The sequence below is a fragment of the Tamandua tetradactyla genome, chromosome 11 (assembly GCF_023851605.1).
Source record: "Tamandua tetradactyla isolate mTamTet1 chromosome 11, mTamTet1.pri, whole genome shotgun sequence".
Taxonomy (NCBI): Eukaryota; Metazoa; Chordata; class Mammalia; order Pilosa; family Myrmecophagidae; genus Tamandua; species Tamandua tetradactyla.
Genome location: NC_135337.1, coordinates 24,251,676 through 24,272,339, shown reverse-complemented (window position 1 = coordinate 24,272,339; position 20,664 = coordinate 24,251,676). Strand labels below are relative to the sequence as shown.

At 37.3% G+C, this 20,664-nt stretch overlaps 1 protein-coding gene across 13 annotated transcripts in view; it reads right to left on the bottom strand.

Annotated features, from left to right (window-relative positions):
- PLPPR5 (phospholipid phosphatase related 5) overlaps positions 1-20,664 on the bottom strand; it is a 413,822-nt gene that overhangs the window by 96,117 nt on the left and 297,041 nt on the right. For all 13 annotated transcript variants that reach the window (XM_077120160.1, XM_077120157.1, XM_077120168.1 and 10 more), the window contains 2 exons: positions 4,828-4,960; positions 1,397-1,647 (listed from right to left, as the gene is read on the bottom strand). In XM_077120160.1, the coding sequence (XP_076976275.1) occupies positions 1,397-1,647; positions 4,828-4,960 (384 nt within the window). The remainder of the gene's footprint in view (positions 1-1,396; positions 1,648-4,827; positions 4,961-20,664) is intronic.

Here is a 20,664-nt window from a genome sequence, read left to right as displayed (position 1 = left end):
GGAAGGAATTCACGGTTAGATGTGCATGGTTCGCAGAGCACATATCAGGCCTATAGGTACCTTAGAATGTGAAGGAGAATGCAAAGTGATAGGCAAAAGAAATTAGGGAAATTTGGAAGAACAGAGTTTTGAAGCAGTGAGAGGGCAAAGAGCAAGTTGTGACAGGCAAACTGTACAAAATCAGATGGCAATGGAAAAAAAATAGGATGGAATTTGATCCTTAGTTCTATAACATTTTTCTTAATGGAATTTTTTTTAAGCCCAGGTAATAAAGACTGATGATAAATTGGCTTAAAAACTTTAAGTTATGTGCAGTGGCATGTTTCCTCTCCTAAATTCTCCTTATCTTATAGTAGTCTTTATTTCCAATCACAAGCAGAGGTGTTATAGGACATTGCTATATTTTAGTGATAATCTGGAATGACTGTATTGGAAACATTTCCATTATCAAACAGCTTTTTGAAGGTAAAAATAATCCTACATTTTTCCACATCATTAGACATGATCAAATTTTGTTGCAAATCTATCCTGAGTCTTTACAAATTTCTTGTCAATAAGCTGAAAGTAGAAGAAAGTAGCTATTGGCATCCATGGAAAGGAGAACTTAAAAAGACATTTAAATTCTTTCAACTCCTTATAGAAGTTTATAGAAAAGCCAATAGGGTACACTTTTGGAATCCAACTTCATAGCTGCAAGGCAGGTCCTGGTGATGGAAGGGAAAGCTGATGATAGGAATACTGGGATACCAGGTCAAGAGCTGCTTGCCATACCCAATCCTCTTTCTACTTCTGTATATCAGCAATGCAGTCAGCTCTGATCACTTACTTCTACAGGAAAGTCTTAAGATACCTGTGCTTGGGGCCCGGCTCCTGACACTGAAATGATGCAAATGGTTAAAAAAAAAAGGGAAAAGTAGCATTTATAAGTTCAGTGTTCGATAGTTCTATTAAAACACTGGTTTGAGATACTATAACAATATTGTTACCAGTAACAAGAGAGTCTTCTAGAAGAAGAGTGCTCCTAACCTCTCCAAACACCCTCCTCCAATCCAGAGACTATTAGAGCTTGAGTAGGTAGCAAAGAGACCTAAGTAATTTCCTGTACTATTACAAGTTCATGGCGAATGCTACAGGATAAATGTGTTTCCATTAAATCCTATTTAATCAAAGACAAACATAGTTTCAAATAGAAATGCTAATGGCTATGTTTTTAAATACAACTAAATACCCATACATAATCTCAGGAGAGTCAACTGACTTAATTTTATTTACAATCTAGTGATTATTAAAAATAAATTAAATGGCCTCCAGATAGCTGTTAATGTACTATAAGTGACTTTCAAAATTGAAGAATTAACAAAACGCAGACGGATACTATTTTACAATGCTTACTTACTGCCAGATACATAGCTGCATAGACACTGAGAGCAGCTTCTTTGGATGGAAATGTTTTCCTTGCTCTCATGATGAGGTCTGGGTTGCCAGTACAGGCCTCTTCACCACTGATGAACTGTGTGTACTGTTGACATCCAAGTGCTGTATAGTTGGGTTTGCACAGGGCAAGAAAATGTGGAGCCAGATTTCCTGTAACTACTTGTCCAGCATTTACAAATATATCTGTAGCAAATAGTCCAAATGTATAAATTCCTATGGAAGAAAACAAACAATTTAAACTCTTTATTTGGTGTATTTCAGTGTACAATAAGCTAACATGGAAATACTTTAGGAACTATAAAATATTGCATATATACATACATATATTTGATTTCCTCCATTTCACTCCCCACTTAATTCCTCCCTTAGCTTTCTGGAGTAGAGGGAGTATTAAAATTATTTACCATATTGGGTTCTCTACCACTGGCTACATTGTTATGCATGGCAGGTTTATAAAGCATAAAATAAAGGAAGAAAATATATTCTAAGACTGTGTTTGGGTAATACAGTTTGTAAAATGGAAACATGTTTCTCCTAAGAGGGTACAGTCTGTAATGATCTACTAATGTTAGCAATCTTTTTCCTTCCCTGTTTTTGAAAATGTTTTTTTATCTAACTATTATAAAGCAAAGCAGTTGTCTCCCTCTGATTTATGCCTCTTAAACCCATCCTGACTCATATTAACTATGCTGGAGGTGCCAATTAGCAGTAAGATCCAATGCCATCAGTTTTCATTTAAATATTATGGAAAATCTTGAGTGAAGCAGAATGTTTTCAGATTAATCCCCACACTGCCTTAAGAAGCACACTTTTAAAAATTATATAACAGCTAGTAGTGTCATCCCACCTTATCTTTTTTTATTGAGTGGCTTTCTTCGGATAATTTATCAAATATAAAGCAATTTCAAAAAATTACAAGGCAATCAAGATGATAATTTTTTCAACTATTTTTACAGTACTCGAATTATTTGCTTTAAGTATCTTAAGGAATAAAATTAAGTACATAGATTGTTTTCCTTCACCTTTTGTAAAGAACTTACCAATTTGCTCGAATATCAAGAACATTTTCTAATGTCATTGTCCTTATTGCCAAAATTTAGTTTTCTATTTAGGGAGCCAAAATATATTCATCAACAGGATGTTCGATTAACTTTAGAGATACAACCTTCAAAGATGTTGTGTCCAATGTAAAAAAATCCATCCTTCTATAATTTTGTGAAATAAAACCTATTAGGGCCTTTCAAAAACTTAACTAAAATGATACTTCTCAAGACAGCTGATTCATTAAAAAGTCATATAATTTTATTATAATAATTAAATATTTTTCTTCTTAGCTATGTGTTCTGGATTGTTTGTTTCACTGATATAATTATTGGCTATTCTGCAGGAAATCACCAGGAAGGTTGGGCAGGATCAAATAATTTTGCAAGATGAAATGCATGGGTCTCCTTTTAGTTTTCAAAATACTGAGATTAAAGAAGTTCCCACACACAACCTGCACATGCAAAACTCTATCTAAATGACAACAGAACAAAGACATTAGTTTTACCTTTTTCTCAAAATTCTAAAAGGAAAAATAAAAAGCCCTTTCTTTACAGCTTTACCAGCATTTCATGAGTCACACAAGTAAATGCAATCAAAAGCAGACATTTCGGAGAGGCAGAGAAATCAAAGAGAACTGAACTCAATAAAATAATGTACATAAACTCTCTTTCTAAAATAGCATGGTTAAACATGGAGATCTAAATTAAAAGTTTCTTCATTTGTACTTCATTGAAATATAGGCTAAGATGTACTCATTTTATTTAACTAAACCATTCTTTTTAGCAGATGTATTAGATTTTCCTGCTTAAAATAGAGAGAAATATTTGATAAGGATATAGAAAGATCTCTTGATACTTCAAGTTGCCAAATATGCTACAGAATTAAAATGTCAGTGCATAAGGTCCAGGGCCAGTACTTTAGCTGACTACAAATGTAATAAATTAAATGAGATTCCAAAGTGTATCCACTCTGCTGACCTCGAGAATAAAGTCACTATGAAAAGTGATGACCATTATGCAGTAATCCTTTGCTTATATGCTTCCATGTTATTCGAACAAACTAGAAACACTCAAATCATAATAAACAAGAAACAAGAAAAAAATTACAGACTCCTGAATGTTACATAATATCATATAAGTTAAAAATATGCAGAGACTTAAAAGCACACTTTCCTTTGTGCCATATTTTCTATGGAAGAAATATGTGTGCAAATGCAGAAAAATATTTGACTTAAATAGGCATTATAATTTAACAGAATTTGGAAAAGCTTCAACTTCATCAAACACTATTAGTTCTGGGTATATTGTTGCCTATTGCCTTTTTTTGCAATTAAATGACTCATGTAAACAGAAATGAATCAAGAACATAGCATTGATGCATGTGAAAAACAACTTTTAAAGTTTTATATAATGTTAGCTTTCAAAAGGATAAATGAGGGCTTTACAGATGTATAACTTGATGGCCATATAAGGAACATTTTTGGATTTTAGGACCTTTGGGCTTTAAATGATGACATTTGGCTAGTCTTTAATGGGTTTATATAAAGATTAAGTGATCTATACATAACATCTCCAAAGGTTTCATCTTGAGCCCATCAATATGAGAAATACTTTAAAAGGCTCACAGCATTGTTAATGTATCTTAGATAATGACCAGAATTTATCTCAAATTTTATTTAGTATAGATAAATCTATGTATTTCTATCTGAGAAATCTTTGTACAGAATTTATATTCAATTGTATTCCATCAGTGAAAAGATTGCCTTGGCCAAGCTGGCATTGAATTGAGATGATTTCCAACAAATCAGAAATGTTTTATTTTTATTAGTGCTAGAATTTGAGTTTGAATGTTAAAGTTTCAGTAACCCTTAACCTCTAATAAAACCACCAATACATTTTTATAAGAAGCTGCTCAGAATGAAGGCAGGGAGTAGTATGTACACTAATTAACAAATAACATTTCTTCTATTTGCCAAGCTGTTTTTCTTATTCTTCATGATGTTCGATAATCTACATGAATCATCATTTTCCCAAAAAAACATTGCTTTGGAAATTTCATAAACACAGTAAATCATTTATTTTAATTACAGTAATTTGTAGTTTTTAAAAGAGTAATAAATATCCAACTATAGCGTCATTTTTCCTAAAATAATGTGGAAATGACTTCCCAAAGTGGGGTCTCATAATACGAAAGAGAAAACAGTAGGTAATGCTTATTTTGAAACCAAATTGAAATATTTCAAAGGAAAGAATGTCTAATATTTGTAAACACTCAAAATTCTGGACACTGTAAAGGTCAATTTACACATAATGTTTCAACAATAGTAAAAACAATGTAATGAAGACATACCAAGAAATCGGATAGTTCGGCGGACCAGTGGGTTTATATAGCAACAATCTCCAGTTAAAATAGTTTTTTCCTGGTTTTCAAAGTCCCTCGTGGCTAGTTGTAGGCAAAACACAGCAGTTTCTCCAACTATTATCTTGCAAGGAAACACAAGATTAAAGAATATTAGAATTTAGCCAGTTTAATAGTAGAATATTTTTAGTTTAAAAAAATGCAAAAAAGGAAGCTTCTATGGATGGTAATAATCTTCATGGAAAACTGAGCCATATTCACTAAATCAGACTCTATTATTATAACCTTATCTCTATGTATAAACCCATATTTCTGGCAATTCAAGCGACTGTGAAATTAATAAATTATGAGTGAAAACAGAGTACAATATTTTATTTTCTACAAATTTTCATTGAAAAATGAAATATGCAATAAGGTCTTTGATTGCTTTAATGAGGTACTCTTTCCTTTTTTTGTTTGTTTGTTTGGATGCATGGTCCAAGAATTGAACTCAGGTCTCTTGCATGGAAGGCGAGCATTCTACCACTGAATATATATATATATTTTTGCATGGGCAGGCTCTGGGAACCGAATGCCTATAGATTCACTTTTTCTTTTTTTTCGCATGGGCAGGCACCAGGAATCTAACCCAGGTCTCCGGCATGGCAGACAAGAACTCTGCCTGCTGGGCCACCGTTACCCACCCTGAATATTTTTATATGTAATCGAAATTCCATATTTTATTTCTTAAGTGGCTATATCTTGTTTAAATTTGATTCTGTCATAGAAATCATAACAGATTCTCTATGCAAATATTTAAAAAATAATCTTATATAAACATTATAATTTAAAAGTATATTAAATACTGTTATAAGAAGAAAAAATTAATTCACAAGTGTGCAATCTTTATCTTTTGCTAAAACATCATTATTCCATGCTAAGGCATTATTAGGTGTTGCAATGGTTAATATATTCTTTATACTTTAGCATGCATATGTAATTTTATCTTCATAAAGCACATGTGAACAGGGAATATTAGCATACCCACACCCCTTTACAAGTAAAGAAACCGAGGCATGGAACTCAAGTGAATTTCCAAGGCCACAGAGGTAGTAAGGAGAAGAACTAGGATCTTTCCACTAGCATATGTACCATTTGGCCTCAAAATCACATAATGAGGTATTAGAGTAAGTATTAGTATTCTTTTTTACAGAGGAGGGAATGGAGGCTTGGTGGGGTACAGGGATTTGCTCCCCACCAGGACAGTCAGAGCTGAGCAGAAATTGCTGACTCTTTCTCAGGTCTTTGATTCCACATGATACCAACAGCACTAGAAACAAGATTAAGAGCAAAGAAACTAGAGACAATAAATAGCATGTGTCCTAATTTGCCATAGCTAAGTCGATTGATAGCACATATTGTCAAGCTTAACTAACACACTGAGTAGGGAGTCCCTGACATTTCCAGAGAAATATTTTGGGGACTCCATGAAAAGTAACATCTTTTATTAGAAGATATTCAAAAGAGCAAGCGGAAAGGTAGAGAAGGAGGTCATAGGAGAGTAGTGTCGACCAACTTTTACTGCAACATGAGCAATAAATTATTTGGCACCCTTCTTTTTTTTTTTTAAACCCTCTATTCTTCTTCCCTTATTATATTTCTTCTTCTAAGTAGGTCAGAAGGTTAAATGAGAAGATTTTGAGCTGAACTATATTAAAGGAAACTGGTCTTGCCTATCGGGTGAGACTGGATTAAATTAAAGAAAGGCTTAATACAAAACCCCCTCCTGAAGTTTTATCTTTGGCTTTGGCAAAGTAGAGCAAGTATGCGATGAAACACCTCATTCAGCCTCAGGAAGCACAAGAGATATTTTTCACAGGTGCGTCAGTTGCCACCAGGGCCCTAAGAGAAGCTGAAAAATAGGTAAACTGTGTGTTTAACATCTCCGTTTCCAAATGATTCTTTCACTTCCTACTTCTTCTCCTCTCTCAAAAAACCACTATCTCCTTGATGCTTCCTCAGTTGTCAATTTTCACTTCCTCCTGGTCTGTTCTACCCAAGAAGAGTTCAAGTTCTAACGATCTCTCATCCATGCCACATCCTTAGCTAATTGGCCTTCCGCCCTACTTCCTGCCTCTCAGCTTCTCTTCTCGACAGCAGTTGCCACCCAGGTTGGTTCCACCCTTCAGGACCTTGAACCCCAACCCAGTCTGTTAACATATTAAATTCTCTAGAAGGTATATGTACCCAATAAGTCTTTTGAATGCATGAATGAATTCTACCTCTAATGGGAATTCAATAGTTTAAAAGGTCATAGTATCACTAACCTTATGCCTGACCTCTATGGTTTTTGTTGTTGCTTCTTTTTTCTTTTTATATTTTTAATTTCTTTCTGACTTCTAATAACTAACTTCTTCCTTGTTCCTGTGAAAGCTCTGTCCTATACCTCGGTCCTTAAAACTAGGTCCTGGAATACAGAATCATGCTTAGTTTCTGACTTGATAACTTTTGAAGTTACCAGGTGTGCTGGTTTGAATCTGTTATGCATCCCAAAAAAGCCTATGTTCTCTTACTCCAATCTTCTGGGGAGAGACCTTTTATTGAGAAGGACCTTTTGATTCGGTTTTTCCATGGAGATGTGACCCAGCCCATTCAGGTTGGGTCTTAATCTGCTTGCTGGAGTCCTTTAAGGGAGAGAAAATTTGGAGAGAGCACAGCCATGAGAAGCTAAGAGAGTACAAAAACACCCCATGAGAAGCCAGAAGGACCCATAGGAGCGGAGAGAGCCATTTTGAAATCAAACCAGGTGAGAAGGGCCTGCAGCCATCACCATGTCCCTTCCTATTTGACAGAAGAACCTGGGAGATTTGCCACTGGCCTTTCCTCTGTGAAGGTATCCTCTTGTTAATGCCTTAGTTTGGACATTTTTATAGCCTTGGAACTATAAATTCACAACCTAATAAATAAATCCCCTTTGAAAAAGCCAGTCCATTTCTGATATATTGCATTCCGGCAGCTTTAGCAAACGGAAACACCAGATTCCTACTAAGCGGTTAACACCAGTGGCCCCTTTATGAGGCCACTTTTTTTAGGGCTTGAGTTGTTGCTTTCCTAGTGCTAATCCCTTGCTTGGCTGCATGTCAGCACATGTCATGTTTCTGAATTTCCTGTTTGTGGCTGTGCTGGTTTGAAAATATTATGTGCCAATTTTAGAAAAGCCATGTTTTAATCCTGATCCAATCTGGTGGGGGCAGCTGTTTCTTTTAATCTTGATTCAATACTGTAGTATAAAAACTTTTGATTAGATTAGCTTCATAGAGATGTGGCATGCCCAACTGTGGGTGGAACCTTTTGATCAGATGGAGATGTGACTCTATCCACGTAAGGTGGGTCCTGATTTGTTTATTGGAATCCTTTAAAAGGAGAAACTTCATTTTGGAAAAACTTCAGAGCTGACAGGCAGAGCCAACGTAGACGTTTGGAAATTGAGACAGAAATAGCCTGGGTGCTAAGCAAGGACTCCCAGAAATAGCCAGACTTAAAAAGAAGAAATCTCTGACCCCGGCAGATGCTAAGCTAAGAGATGAAACCCAGAGTATTGTCCCAGAGCCGCTAAGTGAAGGCTTAGAGGGGAAACCAGTGGCATCAGAAGCTGGAATCAATGGTACTGGGAACAAAGACCAGCAGATGTCAACCATGTGCCTTCCTAGCTGACAGAGGTGTTCCAGACCCACCAGCCTCTCTTGAATTAAAGTATCTGCTCTAATTTGCAAGCTGCTGGAATGTGATATACCAGAAACAAAATGGCTTTTAAAAAGAGAAATTCATGAAGTTGCAAGTTTACAGTTCTAAGGTCATGAAAATGTCCAAATTAAAGCAAGGCTATAAGAATGACCACTCTAAGGCATCCAGGGAAAGATAATTTGGTTCAAGAAGGGTTTCTCTCTCACCTTCTAGACCAAAAGGGGGAAGAGAGAAATGAGACAAAGTGTTAATGGCTGAGAGATTTCAAATAGAATTGGCTATCCTGGAGGTTATTCTTATGCATTATAGAGGTATCACCTTTTTAGTTAAGGTATATTGGAGAGGCTGGAGGGAAGTGTCTGAAAATGTAGAGCTGTGTTCCAGTAGCCACGTTTCCTGAAGATGATTGCATAATGATATAGCTCTTTCAGTGGGATTGTGTGATTGTGAAAACCTTATGTCTGATGCTCCTTTAATCTATGATATGGACAGATGACAAAAACACATGGATTAAAAATAAATAAAGAATAGGGTAACAAATGTTAAAACACATTTAGTAGATTGAAATGCTAGTGATCAATGAAAGGGAGTGGTAAGAGGTATAGAAAAAATAGGGGAAACAAAGGCTAAATTGTATTGGGTAGATAGAAATACTAGCAGTCAATGAGAGGGAGGGGTAACGGGTATGGTATTTTTTAGTTTTTTTCTTTTTTCTTTTTATTCCTTTTTCTGAATTGATGCCAATGTTTTAAGAAATGATCATGGTGATGAATGTACAACTATGTGATGATATTGTGAGTTATTAATTATATACCAAGAATGGAATGATCATATGGTAAGAGTGTTTGTGTTTGTACGTTATGTTTTAAAAAAATTTTTTTTTTTTTAAAGAAGGGTTTCTCTCTCAGCTGGAAAGGCACGTGGCGAGATCTATTACCTTTCTCTTCAATGGCTTCCCCGGGGCTCTATCCGTTTTATTGGCTCTGTCACACATATCCATGGAAACCATCTAATCAAAAGTTATCACCCACAATTGGTGAGTTACATCTCCATGGGAACAATAAAAAAGATACCATCCAATCTAAGTCGTATTTAGTACTTAGAATTTAAGAACTTTGCCATCTGAATTTGTAGATTTTTTTCCTTGTTGTCTTAATTTTAAATTGGTTTATGAAACTTACTATGCAAACACAGGCTTTACAATGATTACATGGTTACTTTATTTAAATATGCCTATGATTAAGCTAACTAAGATGTCCATTTTGGTGGTTCTAAGTGCATTGTTTGTTTTCTTAAATAAATAAAAAAAAAAGATACCATCCAGCAATATTGAATGAGGATTAAAGGACATGGCTTTTCTGGGTATACAACAGATTTAAACCAGCACAGTACTTTCCCTGGGTGCCTCAATTTGGACATTTTTATAGGCTTAAAACTGTAAACTTGTAACATAATAAATTTCCCCTTTATAAGCTGTTCCACTCCTGGTATATTACATTCTGGAAGCTTAATAAATTAATCCAGTGGTTTATATGCCTAATCAGTAAGCAAAAAGTAAATAATCTTTTAGTTGACACTAAAACACACACACACACATTAAACTGGATTAAGAAAAAGAATGAATTTTTTCTATGGTTGGTGGTTTATTTTAGGACTAAAGGGTATGTAAGACTAAGTTGAAAAATGGATAGTCCTTAGGGGTCCAGGTAACAACACTCTCAGAATCATTCTTTTTCTTCCTTTTGAGTCATGCTGTCTCTCAGCTTAGCTCCTCCCTGAATGCCTGAGTCACTCATGTCTTTCTGCAAGCCAATTCTTTCTGCTTCCTAGTAGACATGGTGTTCTAGTTTGTAAGCTGCTGGAATGTGATATACCAGAAACAGAACAGTTTTTTAAAAAGAGAATTTATTAAGTTGCAAGTTTACAATTCTAAGGCTATGAAAATGTCAAAATTAAGGCAAGACTATAAAAATATCAAATTAAGGCATTCAAGTAAAGATACCTTTGCTCAAGAAGGCCGATGATGTTTGGGATTTCTCTCTCAGCTGGGAAGACACATGGCGACATCTGCTAGCTTTCTCTCCAGGCTTCTTCAACAGCTTCCCCAGGGCTCTGTCTGTGCTAGTGCTGTTGTTTCTGGTGGTTCTAAAGCTTTTTCCATAATGGTTTCCTCCTAAAGAGCTCCAATAAGCAACCCCACCTTGAATGGGTGGAGACCATCTCCATGGAAACCATCTAATCAAAAGTTGCCACCCACAACTGGGTGGGACATATCCCCATGGAAACAATAAAAATGTTTCTGCCCAGCAATATTGAATGAGGATTAAAGGACGTGGCTTTTCTGGGGTAAATAATAGCTTCAAACAAGCACACATGGTTACCCCAAATGTTACCAGGAGCCTTGGCTCCCATGTGCATGTCAGTTCAGTTCAATGACATAGTTCCAAATGATTAGTTCTACCAAAGTCCAATTCCAAATTCCAGGAAGTTCAGGTGTCTCCCCTGGTCCAATTAACCAAGGTTAAGAAGGCAGTGTCATGATGATTGAAAACTACCTCTAAGGACAGGGGTATTCTAAGGAAAAAGGGTTTCTGTGACTTGCTGTCTACTTCAAATCCCATCCATTATATCTAGCTTGTCTTCTTCCATATTAGTTGTTGGCCTAGGTTATGATTTTCCACGATATGCTCTGGATACACATTGTTTCCACCTACTTGGAATTCATCTCATCAAATGTGTGTGCCTTGGCCCTAATGTCTGCTTTGCTACAGCAGGTAATGTGTACTTCACATGCTATAGTTTCCCTTCCTTCATGAATGTACTGTGCCATCTGTAGGACTCTTCAACGAAACCATATTCTCTCTTAATTCCCTCTCATTTCATCTTTCTGTGCCAAAAACACACTATTCACTGTTTGCTCTCTAGCAAATTCATGAAAGTAAAGCAATTTTTATTATGATGAATACTTAAATGCCATCTGAATTAAAGACAGGGCTTTGGCTTGACATTCAAAAAAGAGTTCACAATCTAGTTGGGTGAACACAAACTGAGACAATTAATAATGCTACAAAGTTGCACGTAATGCAATTTATTTAAGAGGTTTGGATGGTAAGTGCCAGAAGAGTATTTAAGAAGATTTGTCACTGAGTTTGGAGAGGACATCTGTGGTGGCCATGAAATGTGCCACTCAGATCTCTGGCTGTAGCAGCCTTACAGGCTAATGGCCCCAGCCGCGGCTCCTCTGGATCCATTACTGCACCCACACTGAGGTCGCACTTCCCATGGGCTCCTTCTGGTCAGTGCCTAGGCACGGTGTGGTTGCTAAGGGGAGGCCATTTCTATGAGATGTGGGATACCTCTAACTGGCAATTTTAGCTGGAAGACTGCATTGGCCTGGCCAAATCTTTCTTCGAAATGTGCTGTCACCTGAGGCTTTCCTACCCGATTCTCTTTCATTCTTCTTGCCCTTTGCAGGTGTCAGACCTCCCTCACGGTCTAAAGGATCTTTCTGCCTTCCTTGGCTACCCGCTACTCCCCTTTTATCATTTACAGGTATTTACCCTGATAAATCTCTTTTATATCTAATTTCATTTGGTATCTCCTTCTAGGAGAATCCAAACTAATGCTGTGTCAAAGACAGGATGTGATTCTAACTACTCTTAAAGGAATGTTCATTTCCTAGGCTGCTCAAAGAAAATATCATGAAGTGATTTGGCTTAAATAATGGGAATGTATTCACTCATGGTTTTGAGGCTGGGAAAATGTCTAAATCAAGGCATCACCAAAGTGATACTTTCTTCCTAAAGACCAGATGTTGGTGATCCTTGGCTTGTTTGTCACATGACAAGATACATGATGGCTTTTGCTGGTCTCTCCCTTTTCTTCCAGGTTTTTTCTGGAAGGTTTCCTTGATTTCAATTTCTTGTTTCAGCGACTTTCTCTTTTCATGTCCAAAGTCCATTCTCTTATAAAGGACTCCCATTACAGGATTAAGACCCACCATGACTGAAGTGGGACACGCCTTCACTGAAGTAACCTTAGCAAAAGGTCCTACTTACAATGGGGTTACAACCACAAGAATGGATTAAATTTAAGAACCTATTTTTCTGGTGCATACAGCTTCCAACCACCACAGAAAAGCAGGTATTAGATAAGTGTAGAGAATGTGAAAGCAATCTGTGCTACCAGGAAGACAATGTTGTTGGACAGTAGGAAGGCTTCCTTTATCAACTCTCAACTTAATCTGAACAGAGGCTAGAGAGGTGGAAATTAGGCACCTCAATGAAAGATACATTCTTACTCTTTTTTGTTTTTTTTTTTTTGAGGTCAAAAGCTGTTACTCCCTCTTTTTTTATTAAAGATCTTCATTTTCTAAAAAATAAGCAACCAGAGCTTGTCAACATTTTTTTTTAAGGCTGATTACTACAAAACCATAGTACATCAGAGAGAGACTTAATAAATGTATAATCAAATGTACTATTATTGATCACAATTTATTTTCATCATAAAAAGCCAGCAACAGAACAGACTGAGTCAGCCGGTCAGGCTGGACAAATACTTGATTGTACCCATGTTTCCATGGGATGTAGAACAGCAGCACGGAGTTTACACAATGAGAGCAACACTTGTCTTTTCCACTTTCCTGGCAAAATTTTTGTTAGGTAAGGCAAAGGATGGCAGCTATGGATGGTGGTTTGAACCATGCAAGAACAAATAGTAGGGTAATGTTCTCTAGGTCCATCCATGTTAGCCACTCTTCTGTTGATGGAGATTTCGGCTGTTTCCATCTCTTTGCAATTGTAAATAACGCTGCTATCTTTGTCTGATATATCATTTCCAAATATTGTCTCCCATTGTGTAGGCTGTCTTTCTACTTTCTTGATGAAGTTCTTTGATGCACAAAAGTGTTTAATTTTGAGGAGCTCCCATTTATTTATTTCCTTCTTCAGTGCTCTTGCTTTAGGTTTAAGGTCCATAAAACCGCCTCCAGTTGTAAGATCCATAAGATATCTCCCAACATTTTCCTCTAACTGTTTTATGGTCTTAGACCTAATGTTTAGATCTTTGATCCATTTTGAGTTAACTTTTGTATAGGGTGTGAGAGATGGGTCTTCTTTCATTCTTTTGCATATGGATATCCAGTTCTCTAGGCACCATTTATTGAAGAGACTGTTCTGTCCCAGGTGAGTTGGCTTGACTGCCTTATCAAAGATCAAATGTCCATAGATGAGAGGGTCTATATCTGAGCACTCTATTCGATTCCATTGGTCGATATATCTATCTTTATGCCAATACCATGCTGTTTTGACCACTGTGGCTTCATAATATGCCTTAAAGTCAGGCAGCGCGAGACCTCCAGCTTCGTTTTTTTTCCTCAAGATGTTTTTAGCAATTCGGGGCAACCTGCCCTTCCAGATAAATTTGCTTACTGGTTTTTCTATTTCTCAAAAATAAGTTGTAGGGATTTTGATTGGTATTGCATTGAATCTGTAAATCAATTTAGGTAGGATTGACATCTTAACTATATTTAGTCTTCCAATCCATGAACACAGTATGCCCTTCCATTTATTTAGATCTTCTGTGATTTCTTTTAACAGTTTTTTGTAGTTTTCTTTATATAGGTTTTTTGTCTCTTTAGTTAAATTTATTCCTAGGTATTTTATTCTTTTAGTTGCAATTGTAAATGGGATTCGTTTCTTGATTTCCCACTCAGCTTGTTCATTACTAGTGTATAGAAATGCTACAGATTTTTGAATGTTGATCTTGTAACCTGCTACTTTGCTGTACTCATTTATTAGCTCTAGTAGTTTTGTTGTGGATTTTTCCGGGTTTTCGACGTATAGTATCATATCGTCTGCAAACAGTGATAGTTTTACTTCTTCCTTTCCAATTTTGATGCCTTGTATTTCTTTTTCTTGTCTAATTGCTCTGGCTAGAACCTCCAACACAATGTTGAATAATAGTGCTGATAGTGGACATCCTTGTCTTGTTCCTGATCTTAGGGGGAAAGTTTTCAATTTTTCCCCATTGAGGATGATATTAGCTGTGGGTTTTTCATATATTCCCTCTATCATTTTAAGGAAGTCCCCTTGTATTCCTATCTTTTGAAGTGTTTTCAACAGGAAAGGATGTTGAATCTTGTCAAATGCCTTCTCTGCATCAATTGAGATGATCATGTGATTTTTCTGCTTTGATTTGTTGATATGGTGTATTACATTAATTGATTTTCTTATGTTGAACCATCCTTGCATACCTGGGATGAATCCTACTTGGTCATGATGTATAATTCTTTTAATGTGTTGTTGGATACGATTTGCTAGAATTTTACTGAGGATTTTTGCATCTATATTCATTAGAGAGATTGGTCTGTAGTTTTCTTTTTTTGTAATATCTTTGCCTGGTTTTGGTATGATGTGATGTTGGCTTCATAGAATGAATTAGGTAGTTTTCCCTCCACTTCGATTTTTTTGAAGAGTTTGAGGAGAATTGGTACTAATTCTTTCTGGAACGTTTGGTAGAATTCACATGTGAAGCCATCTGGTCCTGGACTTTTCTTTTTAGGAAGTTTTTGAATGACTAATTCAATTTCTTTACTTGTGATTGGTTTGTTGAGGTCATCTATGTCTTCTTGAGTCAAAGTTGGTTGTTCATGTCTTTCCAGGAACCCGTCCATTTCATCTAAATTGTTGTATTTATTAGCGTAAAGTTGTTCATAGTATCCTGTTATTACCTCCTTTATTTCTGTGAGGTCAGTAGTTATGTCTCCTCTTCCATTTCTGATCTTATTTATTTGCATCCTCTCTCTTCTTCTTTTTGTCAATCTTGATAAGGGCCCATCAATCTTATTGATTTTCTCATAGAACCAACTTCTGGTCTTATTGATTTTCTCTATTGTTTTCATGTTTTCAATTTCATTTATTTCTGCTCTGATCTTTGTTATTTCTTTCCTTTTGCTTGCTTTGGGATTAGTTTGCTGTTCTTTCTCCAGTTCTTCCAAGTGAACAGTTAATTCTTGCATTTTTGCCTTTCCTTCTTTTTTGATATAGGCATTTAGGGCAATAAATTTCCCTCTTAGCACTGCCTTTGCTGCATCCCATAAGTTTTGATATGTTGTGTTTTCATTTTCATTTGCCTCGAGGTATTTACTAATTTCTCTTGCAATTTCTTCTTTGACCCACTCGCTGTTTAAGAGTGTGTTGTTGAGCCTCCACATATTTGTGAATTTTCTGGCATTCCGCCTATTATTGATTTCCAACTTCATTCCTTTATGATCCGAGAAAGTGTTGTGTAAGATTTCAATCTTTTTAAATTTGTTAAGACTTGCTTTGTGACCCAGCATATGCTCTATCTTTGAGAATGATCCATGAGCACTTGAGAAAAAGGTGTATCCTGCTGTTGTGGGATTTAATGTCCTATAAATGTCTGTTAAGTCTAGCTCCTTTATAGTAATATTCAGATTCTCTATTTCTTTATTGATCCTCTGTCTAGATGTTCTGTCCATTGATGAGACTGGTGAATTGAAGTCTCCAACTATTATGGTATTTGTGTCTATTTCCTTTTTCAGTGTTTGCAGTGTATTCCTCACGTATTTTGGGGCATTCTGGTTCGGTGCGTAAATATTTATGATTGTTATGTCTTCTTGTTTAATTGTTCCTTTTATTAGTATATAGTGTCCTTCCTTTTCTCTTTTAACTGTTTTACATTTGAAGTCTAACTTGTTGGATATTAGTATAGCCACTCCTGCTATTTTCTGGTTGTTATTTGCATGAAATATCTTTTCCCAACCTTTCACTTTCAACCTGTGTTTATCTTTGGATCTAAGATGTGTTTCCTGTAGACAGCATATAGAAGGATCCTGTTTTTTAATCCATTCTGCCAGTCTATTTCTTTTGATTGGGGAATTCAGTCCATTAACATTTAGTGTTATTATTGTTTGGATAATATTTTCCTCTACCATTTTGCCTTTTGTATTATATATATCATATCTGACTTTCCTTCTTTCTACACTCTTCTCCATACCTCTCTCTACTGTCTTTTCGGTTCTGACTCTAGTGCTCCCTTTAGTATTTCTTGCAGAGCTGGTCTCTTGGTCACAAATTCTCTCAGTGACTTTTTGTCTATAAATGTTTTAATTTCTCCTTCATTTTTGAAGGACAATTTTGCTGGATATAGGAGTCTTGGTTGGCAGTTTTTCTCTTTTAGTAATTTAAATATATCATCCCACTGTCTTCTAGCCTCCATGGTTTCTGCTCAGAAATCTACACATAGTCTTATTGGGTTTCCCTTGTATGTGATGGATTGTTTTTCTCTTGCTGCTTTCAAGATCCTCTCTTTCTCTTTGACCTCTGACATTCTAACTAGTAAGTGTCTTGGAGAATGCCTATTTGGGTCTAATCTCTTTGGGGTGTGCTGCACTTCTTGGATCTGTAATTTTAGGTCTTTCATAAGAGTTGGGAAATTTTCAGTGAAAATTTCTTCCATTAGTTTTTCTCCTCCTTTTCCCTTCTCTTCTCCTTCTGGGACACCCACAACACGTATATTTGTGCGATTCATATTGTCCTTGAGTTCCCTGATACCCTGTTCAAATTTTTCCATTCTTTTCCCGATAGTTTCTGTTTGTTTTTGGAATTCAGATGTTTCATCCTCCAAATCACTAATTCTATCTTCTGTCTCTTTGAATCTATCATTGTAGGTATCCATTGTTTTTTCTATCTTTTCTACTTTGTCCTTCACTTCCATAAGTTCTGTGATTTGTTTTTTCAGTTTTTCTATTTCTTCTTTATGTTCAGCCCATGTGTTCTTCATGTCCTCCCTCAATTTATCGATTTCGTTTTTGAAGAGGTTTTCCATTTCTGTTCGTATATTCAGCATTAGTTGTCTCAGCTCCTGTATCTCATTTGAACTATTGGTTTGTTCCTTTGACTGGGTCATATTTTCAATTATTTGAGCGTGATCCGTTATCTTCTGTTGGCGTCTGCGCATTTAGACAGATTTCCCTGGGTACTGGATCCAAAAGTTTGGAAGATTTTTCTGTGAAATCTCTGGGTTCTGTTTTTCTTATCCTGCCCAGTAGGTGGCACTCGTGGCACACGTTTGTCTGCGGGTCCCATCAGTAAAAGGTGCTGTGGGACCTTTAACTTTGGAAAACTCTCGCCGTCAGGGAGGTTCGCTAGCCGAAGCGGCTTGGAAGGTCCGGGGTCCGAATGCGGGGAGGGTTGCTGGCCGCCGCAGCCTGGGAAAGCACCCGTCTGAATTTCCTAGTCGCCTGGGCGACAAGCGTGGCGGGAGGGCGCCAGCGGCAGTGGCCTGCCCGGGAGAGTGCACGTTCCCGGGGAGTCACAGGTTTGGAAGGGGCCTCCCCCACCCGTCACCGTTCTCCGCGGCCTGGGGATTTCCGATCCAATTCTCTCAGTTGGTCCGGGGGGCCGCGCGTGGTGTGGGCGCCAGCCGCCACGGTTTCAGGGGACCGCCTCTCCAATTCTCCCAGCTGGCCCGGGAAGGGGGAAGGGAGTGACTCCGGCCGCTTGCCGCCCCACCCAGTGCAGCCCGCGTGCCTCGGCGATCTCACCCGAGTGGCTTCTCTCAGCCAGCCAGCCGTTCCAGGATGGGGTACGCTGTCTTTTTTATCTCTGTTGTGGCTTTGGGCGCTGTTCTGTATTGTTTCTACTCCCCTAGTAGCTGTCCTGGAGAAGAAACTAAGATCCGCGCGTCTTACTAAGCTGCCATCTTCTCCGGAAGTCACATTCTTACTCTTAATCCATGTTCCTGTGTGTATGTGAACCCATTGTAAACAGACCTTTTGCAGATGTTATTTTTTAGTTAAGGTATAGTCCAACTAAATCAGGGTGGGCCTTAATCTGTACTCCTGGAGTCCTGTAGAAGCTGAAAAGATTCGGACATAGCAGTCAGAGAAGAAGCCAAAAGAGCAGTGAGGGGATCAAAAGGTATAAGTCAGCAGAAACCAGAAGAACAGATACAAAGAGAGGGAGAGATCACATGATGGGAAGTAGAGATGCAATCCAAATATGCCCAAGACTTGTGCAAGCTGGGACAGAAACACTACAGACTTTGGGGAGAAAGCATAACCTTGCCATGCCTTGATTTTGGACTTCTAGCCTTCCAAAGGGTAAGCCAAAAAATTCTTGCTGTTAAGCCAACCCATTGTGTGGAGTTTATCACAGCAGCCAGGAAATCAAGACAGAGGCCTAGAGTAGGATTAGTTTGCTTTGGAGGCAGAGGTACTAGACAGTGAATTACCTAAACTACATTCTCAAGTATTTTATTTTTGGCTTTTTTCTCTTTTTCTGTCAGGAGCACTCTCTGGTAGACTTCAATCTTTCTAAGCCTTTAAGAACCCCTGATACTCTAAATATATATATATCTCCCCTAAACTCTAACTGCAGGTCTCCAACCACCTATTAAACAGCAACATCTCAACATGCTTAGATCCATCTATTGAAGTCATCAACGACTTCTCATTCAAAATGAAATTCATTTCTCCCCACCTCAACCTCCTCATATTGGTCACCCTATCAGTCAATCCACCATCCTCCATTAAACACTGAAATTAAAACTCTCAGACCCTTATATCATTCTGATACCTCCACTTCCATCATTTGACTCTCACCATTAGTTGCTAAATCCTATTGATTTTTTAATCTTAACTATGTTTCAACTATATCCATTTTTATCACTATTGCCATTTTAAATTTAGTTTCTCAATACTTTTCCTATATCCACAGCATTCTCAAAACTCACCTCTGTGCCTCCATTTCTCTTCTTTGAAACCCAAAACAAAATTTGTATAATTCAAATTTCCTACTTACAATTTTCAGTATGTTCTCTTAGCCTACAGAATAAGAGGAATTATCATAAGAGATCATTTAGAGTCACGTCCAAGCCTTTCATTTCAGCTTCTGCAATTCCTAGTGCCTCTAATCATGCTATGTGTTAGTTATAACTAAACATTTTCATTTGCTACCATACCAGACATTTCCATACTCCAGGGATTTTATACTTAGTCCTTGGATTAGTGTTATCTCGGTAGGCAGGGCATAGTTCAGAGCTTGAGAGACGGCTTAGATGCAAACAGAGACTTCCTACTCTATTGAAACCTTGCTGATTCCTAGTGCAATTCATCTCTCCCTTTTCTGTGTTCCAGTAGCCCTTTGTACATTTGTTACGATACATTCCATACAGTTTTATAAGTATCAGTACTATCTATCTTCACCATTCAATTGAGAGTTTCTCTGAGGCAAGGACTGTACAGTATTCATCTTTATATTTCCAGCATTCGGCTTTCTATTCGCAGTATTAAAGCACAGTGACTGATAATAAATATGAATGAGCCTATGAGTGAATGACATCCAGTCCAATCTTCCCGCTGCATATAAGGAAATTTTTATTTAGAAGGAGATAAAGAAGTTAAAACATTCGGAGGTACAGTGTGGTAAATGGAATTACGTACCCCAAAAAACATGTTTTCCATCTAATCTGTGTACCTGTGGGTATGAAATCATTGGAAACAACTTTTTTGGAAGATGTTATTTTTAGTTAAGGCGTGACTAACTGAACCAGGGTGGGCCTTAATCCAGAATACTGAAAGCCTTATAAAGAGAATTGGGAAGTCACAGAGGTGAGAAAGTAGAGTACATCGCCATGTGATGGGAGGCAGAGATACAAACCAGGGACCTCCAAAGATTGTGGCAGGCAAGCACCAGGATGCAGCAGACTCCAGGAGAAAGCAAGCCTTCTTGATAATTTGATTTTGGACAATTTCTCACCTTAAAACCATGAACCAATAACTTCTCATTGTTTAGGCCAACCCATTGTCTGATATTTGTCATGGCAGTTCTGGCAAACTAAGACACATGGTCATCAGCACAGATAGAATCTGAACTCTAGTTTAGAGCTCTTTGACCACAGCCTGTGTCTAGGAACGCCACTGCTCACTGCTTTTCCTGCAACTTTTCCAGGTTAATCTAGGTCAGCCCCCTGCTCCCCACTCATATTCCCCAATGCTCAGGTTACAGTCTGGACTTCTTCCACAATTCCCTAGCATTTCTGCATCTTTAAGAGAAAGTTTTGGTGACACAAAGCAACTCA